The sequence below is a fragment of the Pituophis catenifer genome, unplaced genomic scaffold, assembly GCF_029215685.1.
Source record: "Pituophis catenifer annectens isolate HBS135680 unplaced genomic scaffold, rPitCat1.0.hap2 SCAF_3, whole genome shotgun sequence".
Taxonomy (NCBI): Eukaryota; Metazoa; Chordata; class Lepidosauria; order Squamata; family Colubridae; genus Pituophis; species Pituophis catenifer.
Window position 1 is genome coordinate 63,591,285 of NW_027256883.1, and position 26,905 is coordinate 63,618,189.

Here is a 26,905-nt window from a genome sequence, read left to right on the forward strand (position 1 = left end):
CTATGGGGTACTTTTAATCCCCAGACATAAGGCAAGTTCAGATTTTTGAATTTTTCCATCCTTGTTCACATCACAATGATGAAGCAGGATCTCTCGGAATTTATCCAGATCTGTACCAGTAATGCTGGGCTGTAGCAATAATGAGAGAGAGAGAGAAAGAAAGAAAGAAAGAAAGAGATAAAAGCACACTTTGGAGAACAAAATAGTCATTTTTAGCATTAAGCCCACCTACTTTATTTATTTGAGTTGATTAATTTAAGTTAAACTCAATACAACAGAAAAATTAAAATAACATAAAATTGAACACAACACGGGAAAAACACATCATTGCCTAGATGCATTACACACCAGTGGGCATGACAACAATCTATCCCAGAACCTTCCTCTGCCTCTTCTATGTTGTTTCTTCATTTCCCAGCTTAGCCTGCAACTATTCCTTCAAAGTCCCTTATTTAAGTATAAGCAAGGTTTGACCCTATTTAGCCTCCTAGCCCAGTAAGGTTATATCCAGTCGGTATCTTTTGCTGCGATAATGAGAAATAATGGAGTTGTACTCCAGGGTGATAGATTTAATTTAAAAAAAAAACACATAACATGAAACAGGCTTCTTGAACTGTGACTCTTCCAGATGTTTTGAACCTTAACTCCTATTATCCTTAGCAAAGATAGGTAATTGCTTGATCTTTGAGGGTAATAGCAGGTGTAATCCAGCATAAAGGAAGTTATCAGATTGGGGAAGATTGGAAGAAATATATTCTGTGGAACTGAAATACACAGTTAGTACATTACCAGCAAATATTTATGTCTGGGAGGAAGGATGGGGAAGGGCAGTAATTGAGGAAGTATGGATAATTTGAAGAAGACAAGCTGTAATGTATGCAAAAGTTCCTGTTGCATAACATTTTCCCATTCTTCTCTTCTTCACTTTCCATAAAAGAGACAATCTAAGCAGCTTATTTTGTTCAATCATTAAGCAGTTGAATTGAAACATTCACAGGAGGACTAATTGATCTAGGACTGCGAGCAACTTTGGTTAAAAAATAACGGGCAGAAAACATAATAACAGTAAGTTACCTTGACAAGCTCCATCATGTCTTTTACAAACCCATCAACTTCTGGACCTTCAAGAGCTCCTGTCTTACTCTGAAATATATAAAGATCATGTACATTTGTGGAGTAAAAATGTTGACATGTCTATCTACATGCTTTGCTCCTCTTTCTAGCAATAATATACTCAATCTTGGAAGCTATATCCGTAAGAAGGATCTCATAGGAAAAAAAAAAAGAAAATTACCAGAATCCATAAGGGAAAAATTACTGCCTTAATCCTGTCCTGTCAGCTTTGAGAACAAATAGACACATAAATCTTACAAGAGCTGTGGCATATTAGAGACTAATGGGATATGAGCATCAAGTTCTTTCCACCACATGGACCAGATCAATAAGAGTCATACACTTTCTACAAGTAGTTTAAATGTGTGTTGTCTGTGCAAACAAAAGGACAAAAACAAGTATGCTGGCCTCCTCTACATAATTCTATTGTTCTGTTCTTGCAAACAGTTGGCTTTGAAAGCTAGAGATCTTCATCTATTCGTGGAAATTCTTTATGCAATTCCAACCCATAAAAATGAAATGAAATATGACATCTATGAAAACCTTCATAGATAGAGAAATTTTCCATTGCCTATAGCAGGGGTGTCAAACTAACGTTGTCACGTCATCGTCATATGATGTATCGTGACTTTTTTCCCCTTTTGGTAAACCAGGGGTGGGCGTGGCCAGTGCATGACGCATCCGGCCTGCGGGCTGTGACTTTGACACCCCTGGATAGTCTTCATCTGTACTTGGCTAAAATGTATTACAGTGAGAGACCAGAATTATCTGCATTTGTACCTAGAGGACAAAAAGAATTACTATGAATGGAAGACAGCCAGAACCCGCTTCTGAAGCAACTCATGAGCCTTGCTAAAAACAAAAAACAAAACCTCTTGCTTTAATGATTACAAAATAGATTCTTGCTTGTTGCCAAATACTTCTTTGAAAAATTTTGCACAGCCCTAACAAATTTAAAAAAATAAATTACTTTTGACATTTTAAGTGTTGGAAGGCAGAAAATGCCCTCCGCTAAGAGCAGTATTTGTTTGGATAATGCCCTGTTGACCCATTTGCTATAATAATCTCTGCAACTATGCATGTACACATGGATTTGTACACACACTTACATTTAAAAATAATTACCATAATTTAAATAAAGCAAAATCCATTTTTCTACACTTCGTGAAGAATTATAACGGAGTGACTTGTAGTTTAACTGACTGGTCACAATAATATCACATCAGCAATAATTGTATAAATAGTGCGAATTCTGTAAATTCAATTGAAATTACATTTGCATGAGGACACCGACAAACGCCCATGATTTGCATGGCAACTAAATAGGACTCTTTAATGATGGGGAAATTCCTCTTCATAGATTATCTTTAACTTATCTTTAAACTAGACATAGAGTATTTGAGAGTGTCTTCCAATAAAGGACAGCATTCATAAAACGGACTCTATCATTTGGTGTATTGCAGGGTCAGTAATCCCAAATAGTAATAATAAAACTCTTACAACATCGTAGTGTGCAAAGATTTTCTCAAAGTCTCTTTTTCTTTCTTCTCCACTGGAAGCCTAAATCAAAGAACATGTAGAAGAGGAATTAATTTTTTCGGGGGGGGGGGGAACTAGAGGGAAAAAAAAGAATAATCAAGTTCTCTGCAAATTACTGTACTTACATCCAGTTTAAATTGAAGGAGAAAATTTTCCTGAAGAGCTAAAATCCTGAGTGGAAAGAGCCAAACTATTATTTTCTGAGACTTCATTTCCACAGAAATAGACAGTTGTGCTTGACAGATCAGAAAGACAGGAGATTTCACAGGAAGTTAACAGACATTTCAGGAAACAGTAGTTTGTGATACCGCGTATTGTCACCTTGCTTCCTGAGCCTTTAGCAACTGTACAACAGGAGGTAAGTTGCTGAAGCCACTCCAAGAGAATCAAAACTGCGAATATTTACCTTGCAAGGTCATTCAGATCCAGCCGGCCATCTTTGTTTTTGTCAAAGAGCTTCATCTACAAAGCAAATAGTGGAAGTGAAATGATTAATACTGGGAGAGCTAAAAAAAACTCAGCACCCCAAACCAATAGCATTTTACTAATCAGAATGATACGCTCAAATTACTTTGAGTGACAGTAGGCAGACAAATGGTTGGTTATGTGGTGATCCAAAGATGTTAATGAGTCTACCATAGATTTCTCCCAGGGATATTTGGATTATTCAAGTCATAACTTTAAAATAATGTTTTGTGATCCTTCTTTCAGCTAGTGGGCATTGAATACGTAAGCAAAATATTTACCTGTTTTCTCCCACTTTCCAATTTTTCCCTAACAACTGATGGAATTTTTTTAAACATCTAGGTTGATTCAAAAGAAGGTGCTACTACCTTCAGTAGAGCTTGGTCTCTGGAAAGCATGTATAAACCTGCAGCTCAAAAGCTTTTGAGGATGAGATAGGCTAAAAAACTGAAGAACGTAATTTTAGGATAAGATAATTGGGTAACCCTAACACTAAGCCTTATCAAACTGTAGAGACAAATCAACAAGTAAATGTAAGTTGCAAAGGAACAATTGGAGGGGGAGTGCTGAAAATTTAGGATTTTGCATCTGATATCCTTATGGGAAGACTTTATTATGTATTGTTTGGGAGTCATGGATAAGTACCTATGTAAACACTGTAGGCCTAAGATGTCAACAGCAGGCTGCCCCAGAATTTCATCCTTAGGTACTAAAACTAAAACAATTCCCAGACTACTTCAGCTTCAACTTCAATAATACATGAGCACACAATAGATACAAACTTAAGGTAAACCACTCCAAACTCGATTGCAGAAAATACGACTTCAGCAACAGAGTGTTCAATGCTTGGAATGCACTACTTGACTCTCTGTTTTCTTCCCCAAACCATCAAAACTTTAACCTTAGACTGTCTACTGTTGACCTCACCTCATTCCTAAGAGGTCTGTAAAGGGCATGCACCACCGTGCCTACTGTCCCTGTCCTACTGCCCCCATTTATTCGTATTCTTATCCTGTATTCATAATCATGTTTATACTTATATCTGTTATCTTATACATGTTCGATAGATAGATAGATAGATAGATAGATAGATAGATAGATAGATAAAAATAAACATTTCTACCAACATGGCCAAGAGTTCCGCAGCTCAACATTTCTGATAGAAGCAGTTCTAGTACATTGGGGGAGCACTATTGGGGAGAGGTTTGCAGGAGCAGGTCTTCTGAGTTTGTTCTTGGAAACCATAGGTCAAGGCTCTCCAAACTTGACAACTTTACACTTGTGGACTTCAATTCCCAGAATTCCCCAGCCATCATGGCTGGCTGAGGGATTCTGGGAGTTGTCCAGAAGTCCACAGATCTTAAAGTTGCCAAGTTTGGAGAGCCCTGCCATAGGCCATCAGAAGAATGGTCCTTATCTATCATCTTGCTGAACCTTCCAAAAACATTTGACACTACCAAAGAGCTTTGTCTGTGTAAAAATGAGATTTAATTAAGAAATTTCAGTCTCTTTCAGTCTCTTTGATCTCTATCAAAATCTATTAATGTAAAAGGCTTTCTCTGCTCTCTGAAGTATATTCTAATTAAGCTTAACTGTATTCTTAGCATTTTCTTTCTTGCTGGTTGGTTGACTTTTGGCCCCGGCCTCTGCCCTTTTCCTGCCATTATGTCACAAAACAGCAAAAAAAAGGGGGAGGGCAATGTTTCCCCCCCTCCCAGAATAAAAGAAAGGAAGAAAGAGTGAAGGAAATAGTGAATGGAATAAACTATAATCAAAGGAGGTTGAGAAGCTGGATTTAATTTTTTCTATGTGGGAAAGTGATTTGGCAAACTGCACAGCTTAGCTCCAGTTTTAAAATATTCAAAACTAGGATAATGTTTAATCTTTATTTTATTAATACTACCATTAGGAAAGCTGTAAAAAACCCCAGGAGGGGTGGAGAAATATGATTATATCCATATGTTGCATAGTATCTCATCTTTCTATCCTGTAATCTTCAGGCTCAGTGGCTTAGAAGATAGTGCCATCTCAAAATCAATACCCTGCACTCCTACAGCATATGATTTCTCAGACGAGTGCACAAGGTAGACTAGGGGTGTCCAGGCTTGGCAACTTTAAGTCTTGTGGACTTCAACTCCCAGAATTCCATCTGGGGAATTCTAAGAGTTGAAATCCACAGGTCAAAAAGGTCTTAAAGTTGCCAAGGTTGGACACCCCTGATGTAGCCAAATGGAGACTTAAGCTTATTTACAAATACTATACAGTCTATGAGTGGTAACTAGAAAAGTCCTTCTACAAAGGTGTTCCCAAGATCAAGTGAGCAGCTTCACTCTTTCTCTTTGCATCTTACAAATTGCCAGTTTCTGCACCTCATGATCTCGCCCTCATACCCACTCAACATGTGCCACACAAACCAGTGGTGGGTTGCCCCCGGTTTTCACTGGTTCTATAGAACCGGTAGTAAAACCGGCGGGAGGCTCCACCCACTGACCCCGACGTCATCAAAACGCTTCTGTGCATGCGCAGAAGAGTGTATGCGCGAGCGAGCAAAGCAAGCACGTGCACGGCCCCGCTGCAAACCGGTAGTAAAGGTAAATAGAACCCACCCCTGACACAAATCCTCAACTGGAGGAGGAGTCAAGCTCTGATAAAGTGAGATCCCTAACTTTCTAACAGTTCCTATTGTTGAAACATTACTGAACTTAGATTATTAATCAGAAATATATCAATTATCAACTGCAACGTAAGGATACACCTGGCCTCATTTGAAAAAAAGATGACTAATTGAGATGCCTGACCGAACTGGGAAAACAACTCCGTTTTCTATTGGAGCCTTCGCCAATCTATTGGAATTGACATGTGATGAATTTTTAACAGTAATCAGATTGGCAGAATGAGCGGTGGTGGCGCAGTGGTTAGAATGCAGTACTGCAGGCAAACTCTGCCCACTGCCCACCGACTCAAGGTTGACTCAGCCTTCCATCCTTCCAAGTTCGGTAAAATGAGGACCCAGTTTGCTGGGGGCAATATGCTGATTCTGTAAACTGCTTAGAGGGGGCTGTAAAGCACTATGAAGCATATAAGTATATAAGTCTAAGTGCTATTACTATTGCCAAGACAGAAAACTAGGGTTGGTGAGGCAGTGCCCACTCACCAGAATCTCAAGGGCATTGCCAAATTTTCAAAATAGTGATGAGAAAACTCACATGCTGTCTATGAAAATGCCTGAATCATATGAAATAATGAGATATTACAAGCCTTTGACCATTTCTAGCAAGACGTTTCAGCAACCACATGTGAAATCATACCAACGCTGCATGAGATGAGAGTTTTATTGTCTCTTTTCTTGCACCTGGTTCATTGTCTGAGATCATCACCCAGTTCCATTGTATGAATCGTGATTTACTATTGTGGGGATGAGCCTAGCTTCTTCTACAATTCACATCCTTTCTTTTCTCTTCTCTTCTTTTGGCAAGCTCTGGCAAGTTCAAAAGCCTTCATTTCTCTTTTATAACAATGTACAGTGAAATAGGTAATTGACGATAAACAGTCAATCTTACTCATTACAGCCCTCAGAGAGGGCTCGCAACTTGGGCATCCTCCTGGACTCACGGTTGTCCTTGGAGGATCATATGACGGCCGTGGCCAGGGGGGCCTTTTATCAGGTTCGCCTGATCTCCCAGTTGCGTCCCTTTCTGGATCGGGACGCCCTGCACACAGTCACTCACGCCCTCGTCACTTCCCGGCTGGACTATTGTAATGCTCTCTACATGGGGCTCCCCTTGAGGAGCACCTGGAGGCTCCAGCTGGTCCAGAATGCAGCCGCGCGAGTAATAATGGGGGTGACTCGTCGCTCCCATGTAACATCCATCTTGCGCGAGCTGCACAGGCTCCAGGTGGTCTTCCAGGTGCGCTTCAAGGTGTTGGTTACCACCTTTAAAGCGCTCCATGGTTTAGGACCTGGTTATCTACAGGACCGCATTCTGCCACCGATTGCCTCCCACCGACCAGTACGCTCCCACAGAGAGGGCCTCCTCAGGGTGCCGTCAGCCAAACAATGTAGGCTGGTGACCCCCAGGGGGAGAGCCTTCTCTGTGGGGGCCCTGGCCCTATGGAATGAACTGCCCCAGACATACGAAGGATCCCTGACCTCCGTGCCTTCTGTCACACTCTGAAGACCCTATTATTCCAGCAAGCTGGACTGACAGGATAAAGGTTTTTTAATTTGGGTTTTGATAGGGGTTTTAAAATGATCTTAGTTGGATATTTTAAATTTGGCCGAATGACTGAATTATTTTAGTAAGCTTTTAATTTTTCTTGTACATTTTTTACCATGGCTGTTCACTGCCCTGAGTCCCTCAGGAGAAGGGCGGTATACAAATATAATAAACTAACTAGCTAACTAACTAACTAACATGTCCTTTCCTCTTGCTGAGATTTACTTAGGTTTGTCAATTTTATCATTAGTCGCTGAACTGAACTGAAAGCAACAGTCCCCTGTCATAACTGTTACAATAAGAAAAACATGTAGCCTGCAGAGAGACCAGGTTTCTTTTTATTTTTATCATTTATAAAAAGGTAAAGGTTTCCCCTATCCAATCATGTCTCTAGGGGGCAATGCTTATCTCTGTTTCTTAGCCAAGGGAGCCAGCATTATCCAAATAAGTTTTTGTGGCCGGCATGATTCTACACTGAAGCACATGGAACACTGAATAGGTCCCACTGAAGTGGTACCTATTTATCTACTTGCATTTGCATGCTTTCAAACTGGCAGGAGCTGGGGCGAGAATGGGAGCTCACTCTGTTATGTGGCACTTGAATCTCAAACTTCTGGTTGACAAGTTCCAGTATTGTAACTGCTAGGCCACCGTGCCCTTCCTTATCATTTAGATCCCATATTTATTATCTTTATAAATAATTAAAGGTGGCAAGTGTACCTAATATTCCTTCCTTCCCATATTCCCTACAACAGCAACTTTGTGAAATGGCTTGGGCTGAGAAATTGGCCCAAAGTTACCCAGCTAGCTTTCATGCCTAAGGCAGGATTATGCACAGTTTCCTGGTTTCTAGTCTGATGCCTTAACTGCTAGCTAAACTGTGTTTTAGCAACCTGTCCCAAAGTGCATGTGTCAGCTTTGGAAGCTTCCACGCTGCCACCTTCTTGCACTTGGGAAAGGAGGAGGTGGGATTTGATAGAGTGGATTTTGTTAGACATAATATATTCTTCTTTTTGGTCAAGGTCATGGTGCTCCTGCATCTAGAGGAGGAGTGATTGCAGAGGTCTCTCAAGTTGGGAAGGATGGTGATCGGGCCATGTGATGGACTGATGGGTGCAGGGGCTGGATATGGGGTTTTGATTTATTGAGGGGAAACCCGGAACTCTCAGATTTGGGTTTTCCCAGATGTGACAGTATACCTATTCCAATAAATGAAAATTTTGAGATGAAGCTTGTCTCAGAGTTTTTAATTGGAGTTGGGTCGTTCTGGAATGCTGACAGCACGATTGTTTTCTCATGTACCCTTCCCTTTTCTTTGAAAACTCTTCCCAGAATTTTTTGATGGGTTTAATGTATTAAGATGCATAGGAAGTGGTCTCGTACTGCACTATAATAATTTTAAAAGAAAAGCTAAAGAGATGATGCCATGGGGTTATGAAGGACCCAAACAATTTACCATTCAAACGCTATTTTATATCTCAGGGATCCAATAAACTAAATTACTAAATTACTCTTCAACTATTTGGACAAAAATGGAGAACATTCTCATCATCCAGGTAGCTGAGAATTAATCCATAGCATGTGGATTCCCCCCCCCCTTTATTTAAATTGCACATTTTAAAAAGGTTAAAAAATTACCTTTTACATAGCTAAAAGGTACTGCTATATCTGATGGAAGTAGATTGTCTACTGGAAATGAAAGCCCATTGCTGACAGCTGGACAGATATTATCATGACTTGCTATTTTAGCCAATGAATAATAATAGCCTCAGTCTGGAAATGATTATTTTGGCAAGGTAGGTAGAATGATTTGCGGATGAATATCCCAGCAATGAGCTTTCCTTGCACGTGGCATAGACAAAATGTAGCTTTGTGAATTGCAGAATGCTAAATAACAGGGTACTTTAAAAGTCATAGTTAGCAACTACTTGGCCATCAAATCTAATTCTAAATGGTTTGTAAGGCATTCAAGACAGAGCTGGATGCTCAAATTGATGGAGATAGCATTTATAGAGAGCTGCACTGCTAGAAAGGCAATAGAGAGCCCTATTAGAAAGATCAGCAATGCTACAATTCTACCTGGATTACTGAGAATCTTCATCAACATCAGCAAGGACAAACTTCTACAAATTAAGTTTCCTTTTTTTAGGGAGACATACGGTATTAATGTGATCAGACTTGCCTTGATTGCCAGTGCATCAGTCACACTGACATTGGGGGAAATACATATTTTGGCAATTCATCAGCCAATTAGCACCCTCAAAATACTCTCAATTCCCATCCACTCAATATGGACAATGTACATGTTTAGCTAGCCACAAATAAAAAGAGGATTTGTACACCCTTGCATTATGCTTAGAGGACATGATGCCCTCATAGTGAGTACTGGGTGATAGACTTGCAGCCATATTAACTTGGACCTTTTAGTTCAGCAGCGAAACCTTTTTCTTTGCTGATCAACACTCCTAGGATGATGGTACTATGGCTCTGTTCATCATCCTTTGATCCCACTGACACATAAAGATTTGCTAAGGAATGCTCTCCTAGTAGCTGGAGGAACACTATTGCTGGATCTCCAAGCGGCCCACTACTAGAAAAACTACCCTTTGAATTATCACCATATGTATCTCACTGAAACGTGAGAAGAAAAGTTTCCTCCAATGATCTTAGCAAAGGACTGGGTTATTTTGTGCATGTGTGCTGCTCCTTTAAGTTAAAAAGTTTGCTTGCTCAGTTTAAAATTTAAATTTAATTAAAATAACCATCTAACCAATGGTTATTTACAGATTTGTTCTGTTTCTGGATGTGAAATGTACTGTATTTTTCGGAGTATAAGACGCACCTTAGTTTTTGGGGAGGAAAATAAGAAAAAAGCTGATTGGTGGGTGGATCAGCCTCCCGCAATACCCCTAATCAGCTGTTCCCAGAGGTGAATTTTAGCAACAGGTTTGTTGGTTGTGAGCTCTGTGCCTTGCTTTTTTTTTGCTTTTTTTTCTGCCTCTGAAACTTCTGAAACTCCATTTCGGAAAAAACTTTTTTTTCTGCCTCTGAAAGCCTCCGAAACAGAGCTTCAGAAAAAAAGCCTCTGAAGCTCTGTTCTTGAGGTTTTTTTCCTGAAGCTCTGTTTGGGGGCTTTTTTTTTTTTTTTTTTTTTTTTTGAAGCTCTGTTTCTGAGGTTTTTTTTCTGAAGCTCTGTTTGGGGGCTTTTTTTCTGAAGTTCTGTTTGGAGGCTTTTTTTTCTGAAGCTCTGCTTGGGGGCTTTTTTTCTGAAGCTCTGTTTGGAGGCTTTTTTTCTGACGCTTCGTTTCTGATGCTTTTTTCAGCCTCTGAAACCCCCGTTTGAGAAGCTGGGCGTGGCACATTTGAAGTATAAGACGGACCCAGATTTTCACCTTCTTTTTTGGGGGAAAAAGGTACGTCTTATACTCTGAAAAATACGGTAATAGAAGATATTCAAGACTTCTCTCTGTGTGCTAATAATCTTAGTCCTTAATCCAGGAAACTTTTTATGTATATAATATTTTATTGAGTTCAACAAAACTGAGATAAAATATCTCAAAAATTGCTAGGTACATGGAAAGAAAACACAATGAACAAAATTACTAGGACTAAACAAACTAAACATGTGTTTGGGCTAAGTGTTCCTGATCGTTGGTTCCAAGTGAGCTTTTTAAAAAATAGGTTATAAGAAATATTGAAATGGAAAAGGCTTACATACTTAGGCCATTTAGATGGTAAACTATATGCACTCACTTGAATATAAAATCATTGAAATTAGTGGCTTTTAATGCTAAGTAGATATATTGTGCTGTTAGCACTATAAAAGCCAAACCAACACTTTAAACTGAGCATGGAAATAATGGCAGCCAATAAAGATGAAATAATAACAATAACATTGGACTAATGTGGTTGCAGAGCCAGCCCTCAATTAATATCCTGCATCTGAGAATTTACTTTTGGTTGCTGACATTCTGCAAAGCATTCACCCTTTACACTTTCAAGCTGTTGCCGCAGCCCCAAAAGCTGAAAGAATGTTTTTGATTTAGAACAAGAATATGAGCATCCTTCCTCAACATCTTACCAAGCCTCCTTAAAGCAGGACTTCCCGAGCTCTTTCCTTCCTTACCCAAAACCACTTATCAGTAAATCCTTTTTACTGATATCCTTTTTATCAGAAAGGTCTTATTTAAAGACTTATTGGGATTGGATGATGAGTTTGTGTATCCCTGCTGAAAGAAAAACCACTTTTCCCCAATTTTGGGTAAGTTATGTGGATTTGGGAAGCACCCCCTTAAAAATGCACTGACTGCAGATGACACTTTCCCTCAAGCACAGTGTCTAAAAATGACATATTATTGGGCACAAGTGGGGGATGTGCCAGGTCTCTGAGTCAAATAAAGGCAAAATATAGAGTTCCAGAATTGGAAGGTTCTTGTGAGGTCATCTAGTTCAACCCTCTTCTCAGCTCTCTCCTTACTTCATTTTTTCTTTGCTCTTGCTCTACCATTTCCATTTTTCCCCTTTGCATTATATTTCTGAAGATAGAAGATTGCTGTTTGAAATGATCTTTAAATCCTATGTGCTTTGTGTATAATATTCTTTTTCATCCTTTGCTGCACACATCCAAATAGTGTCAAAATCCTTCAGGCTGCCTCGGAGATTTAGGAATTACTATAATGCTAGGAATAATAGTTAAGAAATTTCAGTTTACCATGGTATCGGTGTATTCTTGCAGTTTTGCCTTGGAAACGTTTTTTTCGTGCTGCCGAAACAGATCTTGCAGAAAGTCCTAAGTTCAGGAAAGAGGGTAGAAGTTACATTTCAGCTTTATCCTGGAACAATATGCATGATTCAGAGCTTGATTCATACAAATCTCATGCATAATTCATGGATGACCAACTTTGTTTTGGCTTCCAGAATCCAGAGGCATTTCTGCCTTCTGTAGTTGAAAATAGGCACAGCAGGTTTCCACTATTTTAAAGAGAAAATAGCTCCTCTACAAAGGTAAAAAAAAAAAAAAATTAACCCACAAATATTGCCACAAGGGGAAACAGATCATCCAAGTCTTCTCTATATACATGCTGTGGGCCTATTCATTTTGGGGTCTCATTCCTATCCACAATTGCCACCCCCCCAAGGAAACTTAATTGCAGCTTGCAGCCACCTTGGGAAAGGTGGCTTACCTGGAACTCTGCTTAGTACAGGTAATAGGCAAAGGTAATCAGAGAGTAGCTAATAACAAAAGCAGCATCTGAATACAGTTCCAGCAAGCCCAGAACTTACTCGGAGTTCACCGGCTGAAATAAAGCCACTGCTGTCAGCATCATAATGACGCCAAATCTGCAGGAAAGAAAAAGGTGTGATACTTTACAAATTACCGGCATGTCCTTGAATTAACATCACAACCTCACCAATAAATCCTTTGATAGATTTCTCTCAGGACCTTTAGAGTGCTACAGATTCAGATAGCAGAAGCCTGAAGAAGTGGTTGTATCGCTAAAAAAACCAAAGTAAATAACATAGAACATATTCTGTTAATCTGGTTCGTTACATAATTTCACGGAACTGTCTATTGTTTAGTCGCCAAATCACAAGAAACAATGATAGCATTAGAAAGAAGATTATATATACAGGTAGTCCTCAATTGATCACAATTGAGCCCAAAATTTCAAAGACATGGAAGATAAGAGTGCAACCGCCATTTTATTTGCTATCCATTTATTTTGTCCATGACATACTCTACACTATCTTATTTTATTACAGGTCTCACTTGTTTGTGTTTTTTTCTATGAAAAGAAATCAGGCTACAGACATGCCAGTTCAGTAGGGACGTGTGGTTTCCATGATTGCACATCTAGGCCAGGTTATTGCTGTGCAAATAAGAGAGCTTATCTCAAACTGCATTTTGAGGCTGAAACTGATAAGCCATAAAATCTGTTCTAACCAGGTGTAGAATTATCTTCACAGGATGAGAAATGATAATAATTTCTATAAAATATTATCTATTACTATTAATATTATCTATTAATAGTATTATCTATTACTGATAATAATCAGTATCCATACAAAAGCTGGCTGAATTGGGCTTCTTCTTGGTGATGTGTTAAAGCTGTTGAGTCTTTCTCAGTTTATTGACCAAAACTTATTTTTTACTATTTTTTTTTTAATGTAAGAGACTATGGCGCACAGGGCCAGCATGTTGCTAACATGTTTTTCATAAGAGGAATCTGGTCACTAAACTACATGAAAAAATAGACATAGCTTTTATTCCTTTCCATATGAAGTAAACATGGATTAGCCATTAAACCTTCTGATGTCTGCAGTTTCTTAAGTCAAAGGCTGATATTTTCACAGTTCAAAACACACAGTCCTTTTGTGGTTATATTTGCTTTAAAGAAAGATAAGGTTGTAATTTATGAACTGAATAAGCAGCTACAGGAAGGAGTATGGTATGGTATGGTATGGTATGGTACGGTAGGGTAGGGTAGGGTAGGGTATGATTACCTGTGTCAAGAAGCATGTGTTGTCACTTTCACAGCAAACCACACACAAATAAGAGATTATGTATTACAGAACACAAAAAGAGATGCGTCTATGGCTCAAGATGCATCTCAAGGAAGTTTTGTAGAAGAAAAGTTGCTGATATTCCATGCCCACATATGATTTACCTCCCTCCTTTCCAACAACACTATTGTTTTGTCCCAGATAAATGTATTTTTTGGTATCGGAAGACAAAAATAGAAATAGTCTCAGGTTTCGCTCCTCTCATCACACAAATACATTCTGTTTTTAAAAACCAAATCCTCCAGTACTTACTTTATTTGAAGCAGTGGACTGAGTGAAATAACAAATAACAGTTGTTACTTCAAAAACTGGAACATGCAGCAAGAACTCTTACCCGCATGAACTCCACGCTGTTATTCAAAGGAGTTTCTCTTTGGAAAAGTAGCAGAAAGTTGTCTTCCTCAGTCAAAATCATATTTGCAAGCTAAAATAACATGAATGATTATCATTGTATAATAATCAGTATCCTCAATTGATATTAGGTCAATCAAAAAAATTAAGAGGGCTGACCCTGTGGTTTTTTTAATGTGTCTCACACATGTGTCACATGTAAAAAAAGAATGGACCTTCAATCACATAAGCATCATCCTGACTTTTTTTATCTGCCCAATGCCCCTTCTCTATATGTTTACAGGACTTAGGGCTGCCTAGTAGGCATCATCAAAAATCAAGATGACAGCCACAACGATGAGTTCTAACTCTTCCTGTTTTTTTATGGGTATCGCATGAGTGCACACATAAGAATATGGGCAGATCTCGTATCATTGTGGTCGCGATCTTAACCTTTTTGACCATGTCTTGTGAACACTCCTGCTGGGATTATTTCCAAAAACGGGAATCAGGTATGGCTGAAATGAGAAAACAGCAGCAATGTCTATGATACAACACATTTCTATTATTAAAACTGGCTCTTGGGTGTGTTCAATTATCTATGCTATTTTCTAAAGTCCCCAAAGAAGAAAAGAGGCAGATACCTCTTGTATTTGTAAGCGTCCATCATTAGTTACATTGTAGGTTGACATCAATTGTTCTTTCATCCTCTGAACCTTTTCTTCTGTAATGGTGCTCTGTTACAGAAAAAAATGATGATAGGATTATGGCTACAACTGACATTCTAAGAGTAACAGAATGTTCTTTTTATGTTTCTTCAAGATCACCCATGGAAGACTTACAATTGGTGTTCTGTACTGAAAGGAAAAGATTTAGAGCAACTTTAAAGCTAAAAGAGTAAAAAATTTGATCTGCTTTGCTAATGAAGGCTCCCAATTAAATATACTTGCTATATTATCTTGTAGGCATTTGTAAATGGAGGAGCAGCACACAGCCATATATCCACATATGTAGCACAGAATAAGAAGTTGTAGAGAATCACAGCATCTGCAGTTACAGGTAATCCTCAATTTACAACCAGACTTGAGCCCAAAATTTCCATTGCTAAGCAAAACAGTTGTTCAGTGGCAGCTCCCTACCCCCAACTTGAAGATATCTGACTGCAAAATCAAGGGAGCTTCATCCTAGGCAGAATTAAAAGTGCATAAATTAGAGTCACACAAACATCAGGGTGTCATATGGAACCACATTCTAAGGCATAATTTTTATAGCTCCTCCTTCCTTTCATAGAATTATTGAACGTAAGGACTGGAAGTGACCTTGGAGATCAGTGGTGGTGTCCACAGCAAACCATGATGATATCAAAAATAATACCATGAGTTAAATGCCACTACTACAAACTTGCTTTCCAACAACTGGCAGAAGTCACAGCATTTGTGTGATGCCATTGTACACATGTCATCATTTGCCCCTGAGCCCTCCAATGGAGACCCATGGACCCATCTAGTATGATGACATGCCCAGTGCATTGGATAACAATAGGTGAGAATTGTTGATTATAGAATGTCCCGCGATGACAAATGGATAACAGAAATGAAATAAGCCAATCGAAACATGTGATGCATGGCCTTTAAATTAGTCAAGAGAACACCAAAACCAGAGTATTATCTATTGCTAAAATGTGTCTATGCTCCAAAAGTTATGGAAACAAGAATTTTGAAAACCCCAATACCTTCAGATATTTTTATCCCAAATGAAGGATCTTTCAGAAAGTATAACAAAGAAGTGGGTTGATTTCCATGGTTGATTTTTAAAAATATCACCTATGATTATAATTTAAACTTCCAGCTTGACTTTTCAAGTGGAAACTACAAAAGGAGTTCAAGATCATTTAAGGCTTTGAAAATTATACTATAAAAGGGATAGCAGAATAGAATATATTCAGCTGAGTTCATCAGCTTTAGTCATCAGCTTCCTTTTTTTAAAATATAAAATTGCTAACTAATTAACAATTAGTTCATATGTTTTAACTCAAAGGTATGTAGCCAACTAAGAATTTACCCTTGAATGTGTGTGTGTGAATGTGTATGTGTATGTGTATGTGTATGTGTATGTGTATGTGTATGTGTATGTGTATGTGTATGTGTATGTGTATGTGTATGTGTATGTGTATGTCGGTTCATGTAACTTGTAACTTGAAGGAAATATTAATTCTTTACTTAAACATATTTTATCAACATGTTAGCAGTGTTACTGTTTGCAAGCAATATTTTAAACCATGTCATTGTATCTAGCTAAAGCCAATTACAAAATTAGATTTCTAGTAACATTAGTCAAGAACCAGTTTGTTGTAGTGCTTAAGGCACCACGCTAGAAACCAGGAGACTGTGAGTTCTAGTATTGCCATAGGCACAAAGTCAGGTGGGTGGATTTAGGTGAGCAACTAATCTCTCTCAACTCTACAAAAAAGACAGGGACAAGCCACTTCCAAAAGTCTTGCCAGGAAAACCACAGAAACTAGTCCAGGCAGACACCAAGAGTCAAAATTAACTCAAAGGGAAAATAAATAAATACACATTCAGGATTGTTTTCACATCAAAGAATCCACACTTTACGGATCTGGAAATGCCAAGAAATTTAACCCATTAGCAGACTGGATTCTTTAGGCAATTTTCTTTACTTAAAGTTCCTGTTATGCATGTTATGCAGCTGGTCCAGAATGCGGCCGCGCGGGTAATTATGGGAGCGACTTGGCGCTCCCATGTGACACCTTGCCTGCGCGAGCTGCACTGGCTCCCGGTGGTCTTCCGGGTGCGCTTCAAGGTATTGGTTCTCACCTTTAAAGCGCTCCATGGCTTAGGGCCCAGCTATTTGTGAGACCACCTTCTGCCACCGATAACCTCCCATCGGCCAGTTCGGTCCCACAGAGAGGGCCTCCTTAGGGTGCCGTCGGTCAAGCAATGCTGACTGACGACCCCCAGGGGGAGGACCTTCTCTGTGGGGGCACCCGCCCTCTGGAACGAGCTACCCCCAGGAATACGACTAATCCCGGACCTCCGGACCTTCCGTCGAGCTTTGAAGACCTTCCTATTCCAGCAAGCTGGGCTGGCTTGAAATTTTTAAAGGGTTTTTAAGGGGTAATGGGTTTTAAATACTTCGGGAAGCCAATTGGATTTAATTCTGTTTTAAATTATTTTAAATTTTGTATTGTATGTATTTTAATCTGGCTGTGCACCACCCTGAGTTCTTCGGGAGAAGGGCGGTATACAAATTTAAATATAATAATAATAATAATAATAATAATAATAATAATAATAATAATAATAATAATAATAATAATAATTCTTGAGGAATCCTATTTCTCTCTCTTTTAAATCCTCCTATAAGTTGTCCATAGTATGAGCCTCAATTTTCTTGTCTTGATTATGATACCTTCCTATTTTTCTAGAAATGTTTGTACACAATGCCCTATATTGGTGTTAAAACTGTTTATATTCATAAAAAATGTATTGTGTTTTTGATTCATCTATATGTTCAGAGTTCAAAAGCTCAAAAGTTCCATATTGGTAGATATTGCACAAGGTGCACTTAATTAGCTGACAGTTGATGAAAAATGAAAAATGATGAAGCCTATCTATTTGTTTTGTTTGAACTCAGAATGTTGGGTGACCCTGTTAGTGAGGCTGTGAAAAATACTTTTCTGGTTAAGCCACTATTCTTATTTCAAAACAAATAGCTAGTTTTCCTTTTAAAGTACATGGAAATGGTAACCAGGAACAGCTGAGCTGAGCTGTCAAGGTTTCAAAATGGAAGATTGGCTATTTTAAGGAAGGTGGGGGAGCCCTCAACAACCCTGAGGGAAATATAATGAAATTTTGCTAAATGTATATAGAAAACCACAAGAAGAGAATTTCTGGATGTCTGTGTTTCTTCTCTGGACCCAGATTTCAAAATTAACTCCCAGACTCCTCAGTGCATCTTGCCAATTAAAAACCACCCTCCCAATTCCCCATGTTGTCTTCAACCACTGAATTGTCTCTTTTTCCATTTTGCACGCTTGACAAATTCTGTCATTCTATTGTTTTCCCAGCTGGAGTGGCTTTGCTTACACAAAATGAGAACAGTTTAGAGTAGTGAAATGGGAAGAATACCAACAAGTAGAGACCCCATTGGTCATTAGGAGAAAAGTAACAACAGGGAAACGTTAAAAATAATAATTATGAAACTGTTAGCTATTCAAACGGAAACAACTTTCAGTGTACACATTAGTATTTATTTGCTTGCATGATGCCCTTTAAATTTCCAAAGCACAAAATTAGAAGCTGATTATTCTTTCTCACAATAACCCTGCTAGGTTGTGTGGTAAGTGCCTTTGCATCACCTTTATGTTTCCAAAATAGTCTACAAAATAATCATAGATTGAATAGATCTCTGTAAAGAAGAAAGGAGATCTCCCATTCTCCACTCATCGGATTATAGCCATTGGTAATATCTAATATTACAGTAACTATTGAAAATATGCATAAATGTGACTGGCCTACCAAACCGATATGCAGAGGAAGCATATATACCTTGCTAGCTTGACAGACTAATCAGGTGTGGTGAAATTTACTTAATCCTTCCTGTATAAGTTATTTTATCAGACAGAAGTTCGTCAAGCCTGTCCATTTATTTAATTATTAAGGTTGGTCACAAAGTTAATCAGATATTTAGTCTGGATTTGGCTTTTCTATCCACCTATACCCACCCACATGAAATCATAATTGCCAGTTATTTAGCTGCTGTTGGCCTTCATTCACACCAAGTTCTTTAATTTTTAGAAAGTAGGTACAACATAACTTTTCTCAGCATAACTAGTTAATACCTATCCTCTTCATCAGGGGTGTCAAACTCGCGGCCCACTGGCTGGATCGTTACGTGCTGGCCATACCCACCCCCCCATTTAGCGAAAGGGGGAAAAGTTGCCATACGTCACGTGACGACGTGACAATGCGAGTTTGACACCCCTGCTCTTCATTATGTAACAAGAAAGAAATGTTATATTCTCCTTTCACCTGTCAATTTCTTTTTCTCTCTTCTCAAATTTCCAACAAACTAGGATCCTGCAATTGCAATAGGATTACCCGAAATCTTTAGGCATTGAAAAATAGAAGCATAGTATTCTGGCTCCTTTGTGACTGGGGAAATGTCTGCAATGATACTATAATTCCATTCAGTGGAATGGAAAATTGTTCCTTCTACAAAATTTCATCTCATGTAAAGCATAGTAAACATGCTCAGCTAAAATGGCCAATTTTCATGGAGATCTCACCTCTGAAAACAGAGAGATCAAAAATAAAATTGGATATATACTTCCAGAGAGAGCAACAGACACTAACCTACTGTTCATATATTTACAAATGTGACCCCTCTTTTAAAGAAAAAAATAAAATTCAGCTATCAATTGAACTACATAAACTAATATTTATCCTTCTTTAACCTTCCTTTGTTTATTTTTTGGTGTTACGTGGAAATATAAAGTTGTAATTAAATTGAAGTGCTACCAATTTAGGATAACTTATCACATACATAAGCCTTACAGTAGCCTTCTAATAAATGGTTTGGAGTTTAACAGCTGGGATCCTTTTTAAAAAAATTTTAGGCAACCTTAGAGAAGGTCCTTAGTACAACCTATTTCTGTACCTGGTTTATCTCAATTTACATACTTGTAAATTATTCTTATATTCCATATAAAGTGGAACCTTAGTTCAGACATGGTTTAAACATACCCACACACCCCAAATTTAGCTTTCCTTCATTTCTGCTTTTCAACAGGTTGCCCGGTAAGCAATGGTTAGAAATTGAAAAGTCTGTTCACTATGGTGGAAATAAATACACAGCTAATGTAATAAAAATATTGCTATGCCTTTGGTAATTTCTTAAATTAAAACTCTACATGTTCAAGAACAGGCAAAGTAGAACATAAAGGGAGACTATGTATCTCTTTTCGTACTCTGAACAGGAAGCAATCAGAACTAAAATAAAAGGACAATACATTTGCTGAAATAAAATAACCACACAGTACCTTATTTACAGATCTTTGCATCCAAGTATAAATCCAAAGAAATCTAGTATTAATTTATTTTGGAATCCAGAATACAACATCTATAAAACTAATGTCACCACAGATTCTATGGGCCATAGAACACCTGCTTTACAACTCCCTTTATCCACTCAATAGATACACAAGGCTCATTAATCAAACTGAACAGGTGGTATGGTTTCCTGAAAAAGACAGGTGAGCCTAATGCTTGAAATATGACCACTGGGTTGATGGCAAACGTGGAGAGTCAACACAGAGCCAGCAGTAATGAGGTTGTTTGAAAGGAAGCGAAGTAGACTCTGGGGGTAGCAAATGATTTTTAGTGGTAGGAATTACCAGGCAAATCAGTAGGAGATACATGTAAGGATATGGTTAAATAACCTCATCATGATCAAGCATAGCATAGAACAACCAAGGTTCTGCACCGGGAGTCTTAAAAAGTCAACCTGCTATTTCAGTGGAGGATAGGTGGAGGCTCATGGTAAACAACTGAGTTCCAGAACAGATGTTCAGCTCTGCTGTATTTAATCCAGCTGAACAGATGTTCAGCTCTGCTGCATTTAATCCAGCTGAACAGATGTTCAGCTCTGCTGTATTTAATCCAGCCAGGAATAGGCTGGACAAGCTTTTGTTCGTGTCATCCTTACATGCACATAAGAATAGAATAGAATGGATTTTTTATTGGCCAAGTGTGATCGGACACACAAGGAATTTGTCTTGGTGCATATGCTCTCTGTGTACATAAAATAAAAGATATGTTCGTCAAGCATTAAGATGATGGAGTACTTACTTTACTGCCCAGGATCTCAAGCAGGTGACAGAAAAAGTTATCAAGCTCTTTTCCTTCTATGTAACCATTGTCTAAAAATAAAATAAAACTATATTACTGAATACGCAATAATTATATCAATCCCAAACCCAATGCTTTACATTACCAATTCCTATTTCATAAATGGATCAAATCTATATTTCAAAGGAGACTGAGACGCATGTAAGCCCTGGATCTGCTCCTCCTGTTGCTAAAGCATTTTCCTCTAACATATGCAACTCATGTATGACTTATTTACTTTAATTGAATTGAATACTTTACTTGGCCATCTGTGATTTGACACACCAAGAATATGTCTCCGATAACGAAGCACTCGGTGTACATTCAAAGCTACAGAGATAATAATAATAATACCAATAAAAGTAGGAAGTAAACAAGAAGGATAAATAAGAATACTCCAGCCACGCTGTAGTAGGGTTAATATACATAGACATGTGACAAAACTGCAAGAATTAGATGTTCAGCAAAGTGATGGCATGGGGAGGGGGGGAACTGTCCCTGTGAGTAATGAGTCATTAAAAACTATTCAGGAGTAAACAAACTAGCTGGTCATCCATTGATTAATCGTCTCAAGCAGTGACAAAAAGGTTCGCAACTTGACAGGGCATCTTGGATTGGAAAGTGAAGCACTTCGGTTACAGATAAAAGTTCAGGAGAAGGGGAAAAATCCCGAACAGCAGGGAATCTCAACCAAACAAAGGGCCCGTTCGGGGAAGCCGAGAGAAGAGCGAAACAGACTTATCCCAAATTAAGGTTTTTGCCCCGAGGAACCCTCAGCGCCCCCCACCCACCCCCAGTCTCCTCCGCCTCTCACTCACCGTCAGCGTCGAAGCGTTGCCACAGGCTCCGGAAACTTGCAGCGTCCAAGCGGGGCAGGAGATCGCTGTCCATGGTGCTTACGACGGCCAGAGTTTGGGGTGGCGGCCTTTGAACCGACCCGCGGCGACGACTGGCAAAGGAAAGCGACAGTGGAGCCGCCCAGCGCTCCCAAGTTCCCACCTGCTGCTTCGAGAGGCGGTCAGAGCGACCTCGAAGAGGAGGGGAAAGCAAAGCAAAGAAACTGCGCGGATCCTTGTTTCCAAAGTGATTAATTGGTCGTGGGTGACAGACAACTCCGCTCCGAACAGAAAGCAAGGGAACCGAACCGGTGCTTTAAATTAAGTTGTCCTCGCCTTACTTGCGACGGCTTCGGAGGAGCAAACAGTGTAAGATCTCCACCGGGGGCTACGGAGGAAACATATTGTATTGGGAAATGTACTTGACCTTTGCAAAAATTGTTAAAGTTGGCATTGGTTTTTAATTAAAAACAACACCACCACAACAACAACAACATAAAGTGACTTCTAGTGAATGGGGGAAGCGCTCTAACTATAGATCAAGAAGTTAAGAAATGACTATGAATAACCTCTCATTATTTAATCAGAAGGCAGGGTGCATCTGTGGGATAACTTTTTAACCCTAATAATTACAGGCAAATCAATCTTATGTGGTTCTTACAGTTATTCCGCCAGAGACATTTTAAAACATCACCAGTGTTTTCAAAAAGATTTCCTAGCACTGTTGAGGGATATGAAAAGGAAATAATTTTTATTATTCATTGTTAATTAATCAACAGTATTTTCAGCACTCAAAATGGGTCTGAAGGCTCCACTGCATCTGATAGAAGCAGTCTATTTGTAGAACGTTAAATTAGGGTTTTTAAATGGTTTCTTATCAGATACCAATAACTTTGGCTATGTAATTACACCCAAGGCTTGACAGAAAGCTAGTGTTGGGTGTTTTTGAGGCTGCAGTTGAGCAAGATGGTAATTATTAGCACTATCCATTACCTTCCAGTTCTGTAAAAAAAAAATGTATCAGCTATTTTGTTGTTTTTTTAATCAGATCCTGCAATTAACTGCATATGGCTAGCCCTTAATCATTACTTTCTGAGAACTTTTATTTCCATCCTCTATATAAGACAACTTAATATGATGGGAAGAAGTAAGAAACCACAAAGAGTAAGGCTCAGTCTTTGACTACTTATACTAGTGATATTTCATATCTAGAAAAATACTCTTATTTCTACTTCATCCAATTTCCCATTCGGCTTACAATATTAATTTTTTTACAATGAGAATCCCTTGCAAAGTCTTGAATAGATTGCATAAGAGCTGAGGCAGCAATGCAAAAGATTTCTAAAAGAAACTCCGGAAAAACAAATGTACACAAAATGTCTACGTTTGTTCAGCTGCTTGTTCATTTATTCCATATATGAGTGACAGCTTGATTTGCAATTGGAGTGTCAGTTTTGGTTTATCTAACATGGCCTTCCCCAACCTGGTGTTCTACAGATATATTGATTGTCAACTCCCATGCTATTAGGAATAGTTAAATTACTATCTGACACCTCTGGAGAAGAGTGGGTTAGGAATAAATTTTTTAAAATGGGATGAGAGAAATAGTTTGGCTGGCTTCGCAGCAATCAACATCTTTTTTTGGGGGGGGGTAGAGTAAATGATTAACTTGAAAAGAATTTTGGGTCCTGTGATGCATGGAAACTGATCTGAGCTAGATATGAATTTCTTGAAAAAGTAGAACTTAAGTTAGCTATAATACAGATATTAAATTCTGGAGCTATTCCTATGCTAAGCAAGAGAATGATGAACTATGGTGCCATTATTACTTTTATTATTTGTCATCAGCTTTCTGACAAAAGCTATATAATCATATTTAAAACTCTGGGTTCAGGGAAGGCATCAGTATTCTCGAAACCAATGAATCAACAGGCACAGAGAGCCAATTTGGTCTAGTTGTGATAAGGTGCACATCTAGGACCCAGAAGACTGTGACTTCTAGTCTCAATTTAGGCATGAAAGTCAACTGGATGATTTTGGGCTAGTTCAGGGGTGGGTTCTAAATTTTTTTACTACTGGTTCTGTGGGCGTGGCTTATTTTGTGGGCGTGGCTTGATGGTCATGTGACAATTATTTAGGATTTAGCAGAGGTACTGGTCTACCAGGCTTTTAACTGCTTGCAGAGCTGTACCGATCTACTCATGTATTTTTGCAGGCACTGGTCTACCCATTTATTTTTTCAGGCACTGATCTACTCATGTATTTTTGCAGGCATTGGTCTACCCATTTATTTTTGCAGGCACTGATCTACTCATGTATTTTTGCAGGCACTGGTCTACCCATTTATTTTTGCAGGCACTGATCTACTCATGTATTTTTGCAGTCACTGGTCTACCCATTTATTTTTGCAGGCACTGATCTACTCATGTATTTTTGCAGGCACTGGTCTACCCATTTATTTTTGCAGGCACCGGTCTACTCATTTGTTTTCTTTTAACACTGATCAGCTGTAGGGGGGCCCTTTGAAGCCCTGCGGCAAGAGTTTAAACAGTTTTTTTCCCTCTAGCCATCAGATGGGACTCAGGAGGCAGCAATAGATTGGGGGTGGGGCCAAATAAAAGGTAAGAATAATGCGGGGGGGCCGGGGGCCCCAGAACTGGTTCGGTGATGTCATATCGTCACTGCTATCGGCTCGGCAGAACTGGGCTGAACTGGGAGGAACCCACCACTGGGCTAACTCTTTCTCAGACCAACCCATCTCACAGGGTTGTTGTGGGAAAAATAGGAGGCGGAAGGTATATTATGTATGTTCATCACCTTGAGTTATTTATAAAAATATTAAAGGTCTGATTAATTTAAGTATGATTATTTCTGATTATGTCTGAATCTAATCCCATATTTGGTGCTTGACTTGTTTAATTGCAGGAATAACTGCTAAGTAAAATGAACCCTTCCTGCAATTGGATGTAAATTATGGTAAAAGGAAACATTTTGCCCATTCTTCTGAGAAAAGACTATTACTAAATGAGTGATAGTCTTATCAGACTACTAGACATGCATAAAGTTAAACAATAAGAGAGAATATAGCTTTTTCTTAAATACTTTGCAGAGGTCTACATCTGTCCTTCTTATCTATAAAATGTTCTATTAACTATTTTAAAAAATGTGATCAGTTGAGAATAAAGAAAGACACTATATATCAGAAATTGAGATACTCACATTCCCAATTTAGAGGATTGAACTTCTTGATCAAGTTTAGAAGTTTCTAATCTATGTAGAGGTCTATTTTCCACCCCCCTTTCCTTTGCATGCTTTTGGATATACCCTGTTTCCTCCAAAATAAGACATTCCCTGATAATAAGCCCAATCAGGCTTTTGAGTGCATGGCAATAAGGCCAAATGCTTATTTCAGGGTTCAAAAAATATAAGACAGGGTCTTATTTTCAGGGAAATACGGCAACATTACATCTACATTGCTATGTTCATATCTACAATTACATCAGAATACAATGAAGCTAATCTTAAATCAATACAATCTATCAACATTTGTATGAGCTTACACATTTGGGATTATGTAAGCCCATTAAAATGAAAGGCATAACCATTAACGCTGAAGCATTAATTAACACTATGAACTCCCAAATGGACGAGAATAATTATTATGCTCTGGATAAAGGCTTATGAAATGTTAAATGTGATATTTAAAGCAAGAATTGCCTCCATATCTAATGAATAGGCTTAAGCAAACCCTTTTATTACCCCCTCCTAATTTTCTAAGTAGAAGAATAGGTTCAGTGGGGGATGTGAAAGGAAATAAATAAAGATGAAAAGAAGGGAGGACTGGGAATGAGTTGGCCTTAGTTTTTGATAGTTTTAGAACTGCTAAATTTGTCTTATTCTGGGTGAGGAAACTCAATATCTATCCATAAGATAATATTTTTGCTCGTTTGTTATCAGAGGAAAGCATTCAAATGTCATTGAATGGCAAATGCTGATGACAAAACAGCCAATTCTGGCTCTGAATACATTTGGCTTCCTTATGCCTCTAATGGATACTAGAAAGCAACAATATATCCGAGTTTAAGACAGTCTGTCTTTTTCTTTTTCTCCATATAATTAGCATTTAAGCAGGAATATTAAAATCTTTTCAGCTGTTCCAGTTTCATTGTGGCTCATATATCTGTTCTGTTTTATGCATAGCTCTACAGACAGATTCCTACTATATCACTCCAGGAGAAGGCTGTGAGTCTTGATAAAGATTAAATACAATAAGCTACATTGAGAAGAAGTTTTATAGCCTCTTTGCCTTTAGCCAAAATCCATTACTTCTAACAAAGGGCATTATTATATCATACTGTAATAAAATATACTGTATTTTTGTCTAAGAATGTGATGGCTTACAATAATAACTCTACTCTGTTAGAATTAGTCAGTGGTCCATGTCAAGCTAGAATGAGATGTCAAGTGGAGTATTACAGGACTCCATTCTACAGCCATCATTGTTCCTGTGTGCACCAAAATATGCACGAGGTTATCATGCTAATCAAACATGATTATCAACTTCATAGATGACACCAAGATAAGGAGGATAGCAAATACCCTGAATAACTGTATCAAGATTCAGGATGATCTTCAAAAGCCAGAATAAAGCCAGAGCTACACTTAGTACATCTTAATGGGCACATCGTTGGAGAAGACTGCTGTATGGGAAAACAAGCCTCTTTGAACTGAAAGACATATAAAGGACCACACTGCCAATCTTGACAGGCTGACCCTTATCACTTTATTCCTAGATGGCCAATATTTTTACCCCCATATCTCGTTTATTGCTTTATTTCTTCCTCTTAATTTATGAGGACTGTATTTGTGGAAGGTATGTATGCCTTTTAAAGTCCTAATGCTAATCAAATAATTTCATTTCATCTGATTA

At 38.5% G+C, this 26,905-nt stretch overlaps 1 protein-coding gene across 1 annotated transcript; it reads right to left on the minus strand.

Moving 5' to 3' along the window:
* On the minus strand, nt 1-22,030 carry SCGN (secretagogin, EF-hand calcium binding protein). The gene is made up of 11 exons (XM_070942457.1): nt 21,958-22,030; nt 21,101-21,171; nt 14,873-14,965; nt 14,233-14,322; nt 12,618-12,674; nt 12,046-12,123; nt 3,059-3,114; nt 2,778-2,823; nt 2,614-2,673; nt 1,075-1,143; nt 1-129 (listed from the first exon to the last, which is right to left on the minus strand). Exons 1-11 carry the CDS (start codon nt 22,028-22,030, stop codon nt 1-3), a joined length of 822 nt encoding a protein of 273 aa, XP_070798558.1.
* Nucleotides 22,031-26,905: the final 4,875 nt, after the last annotated feature.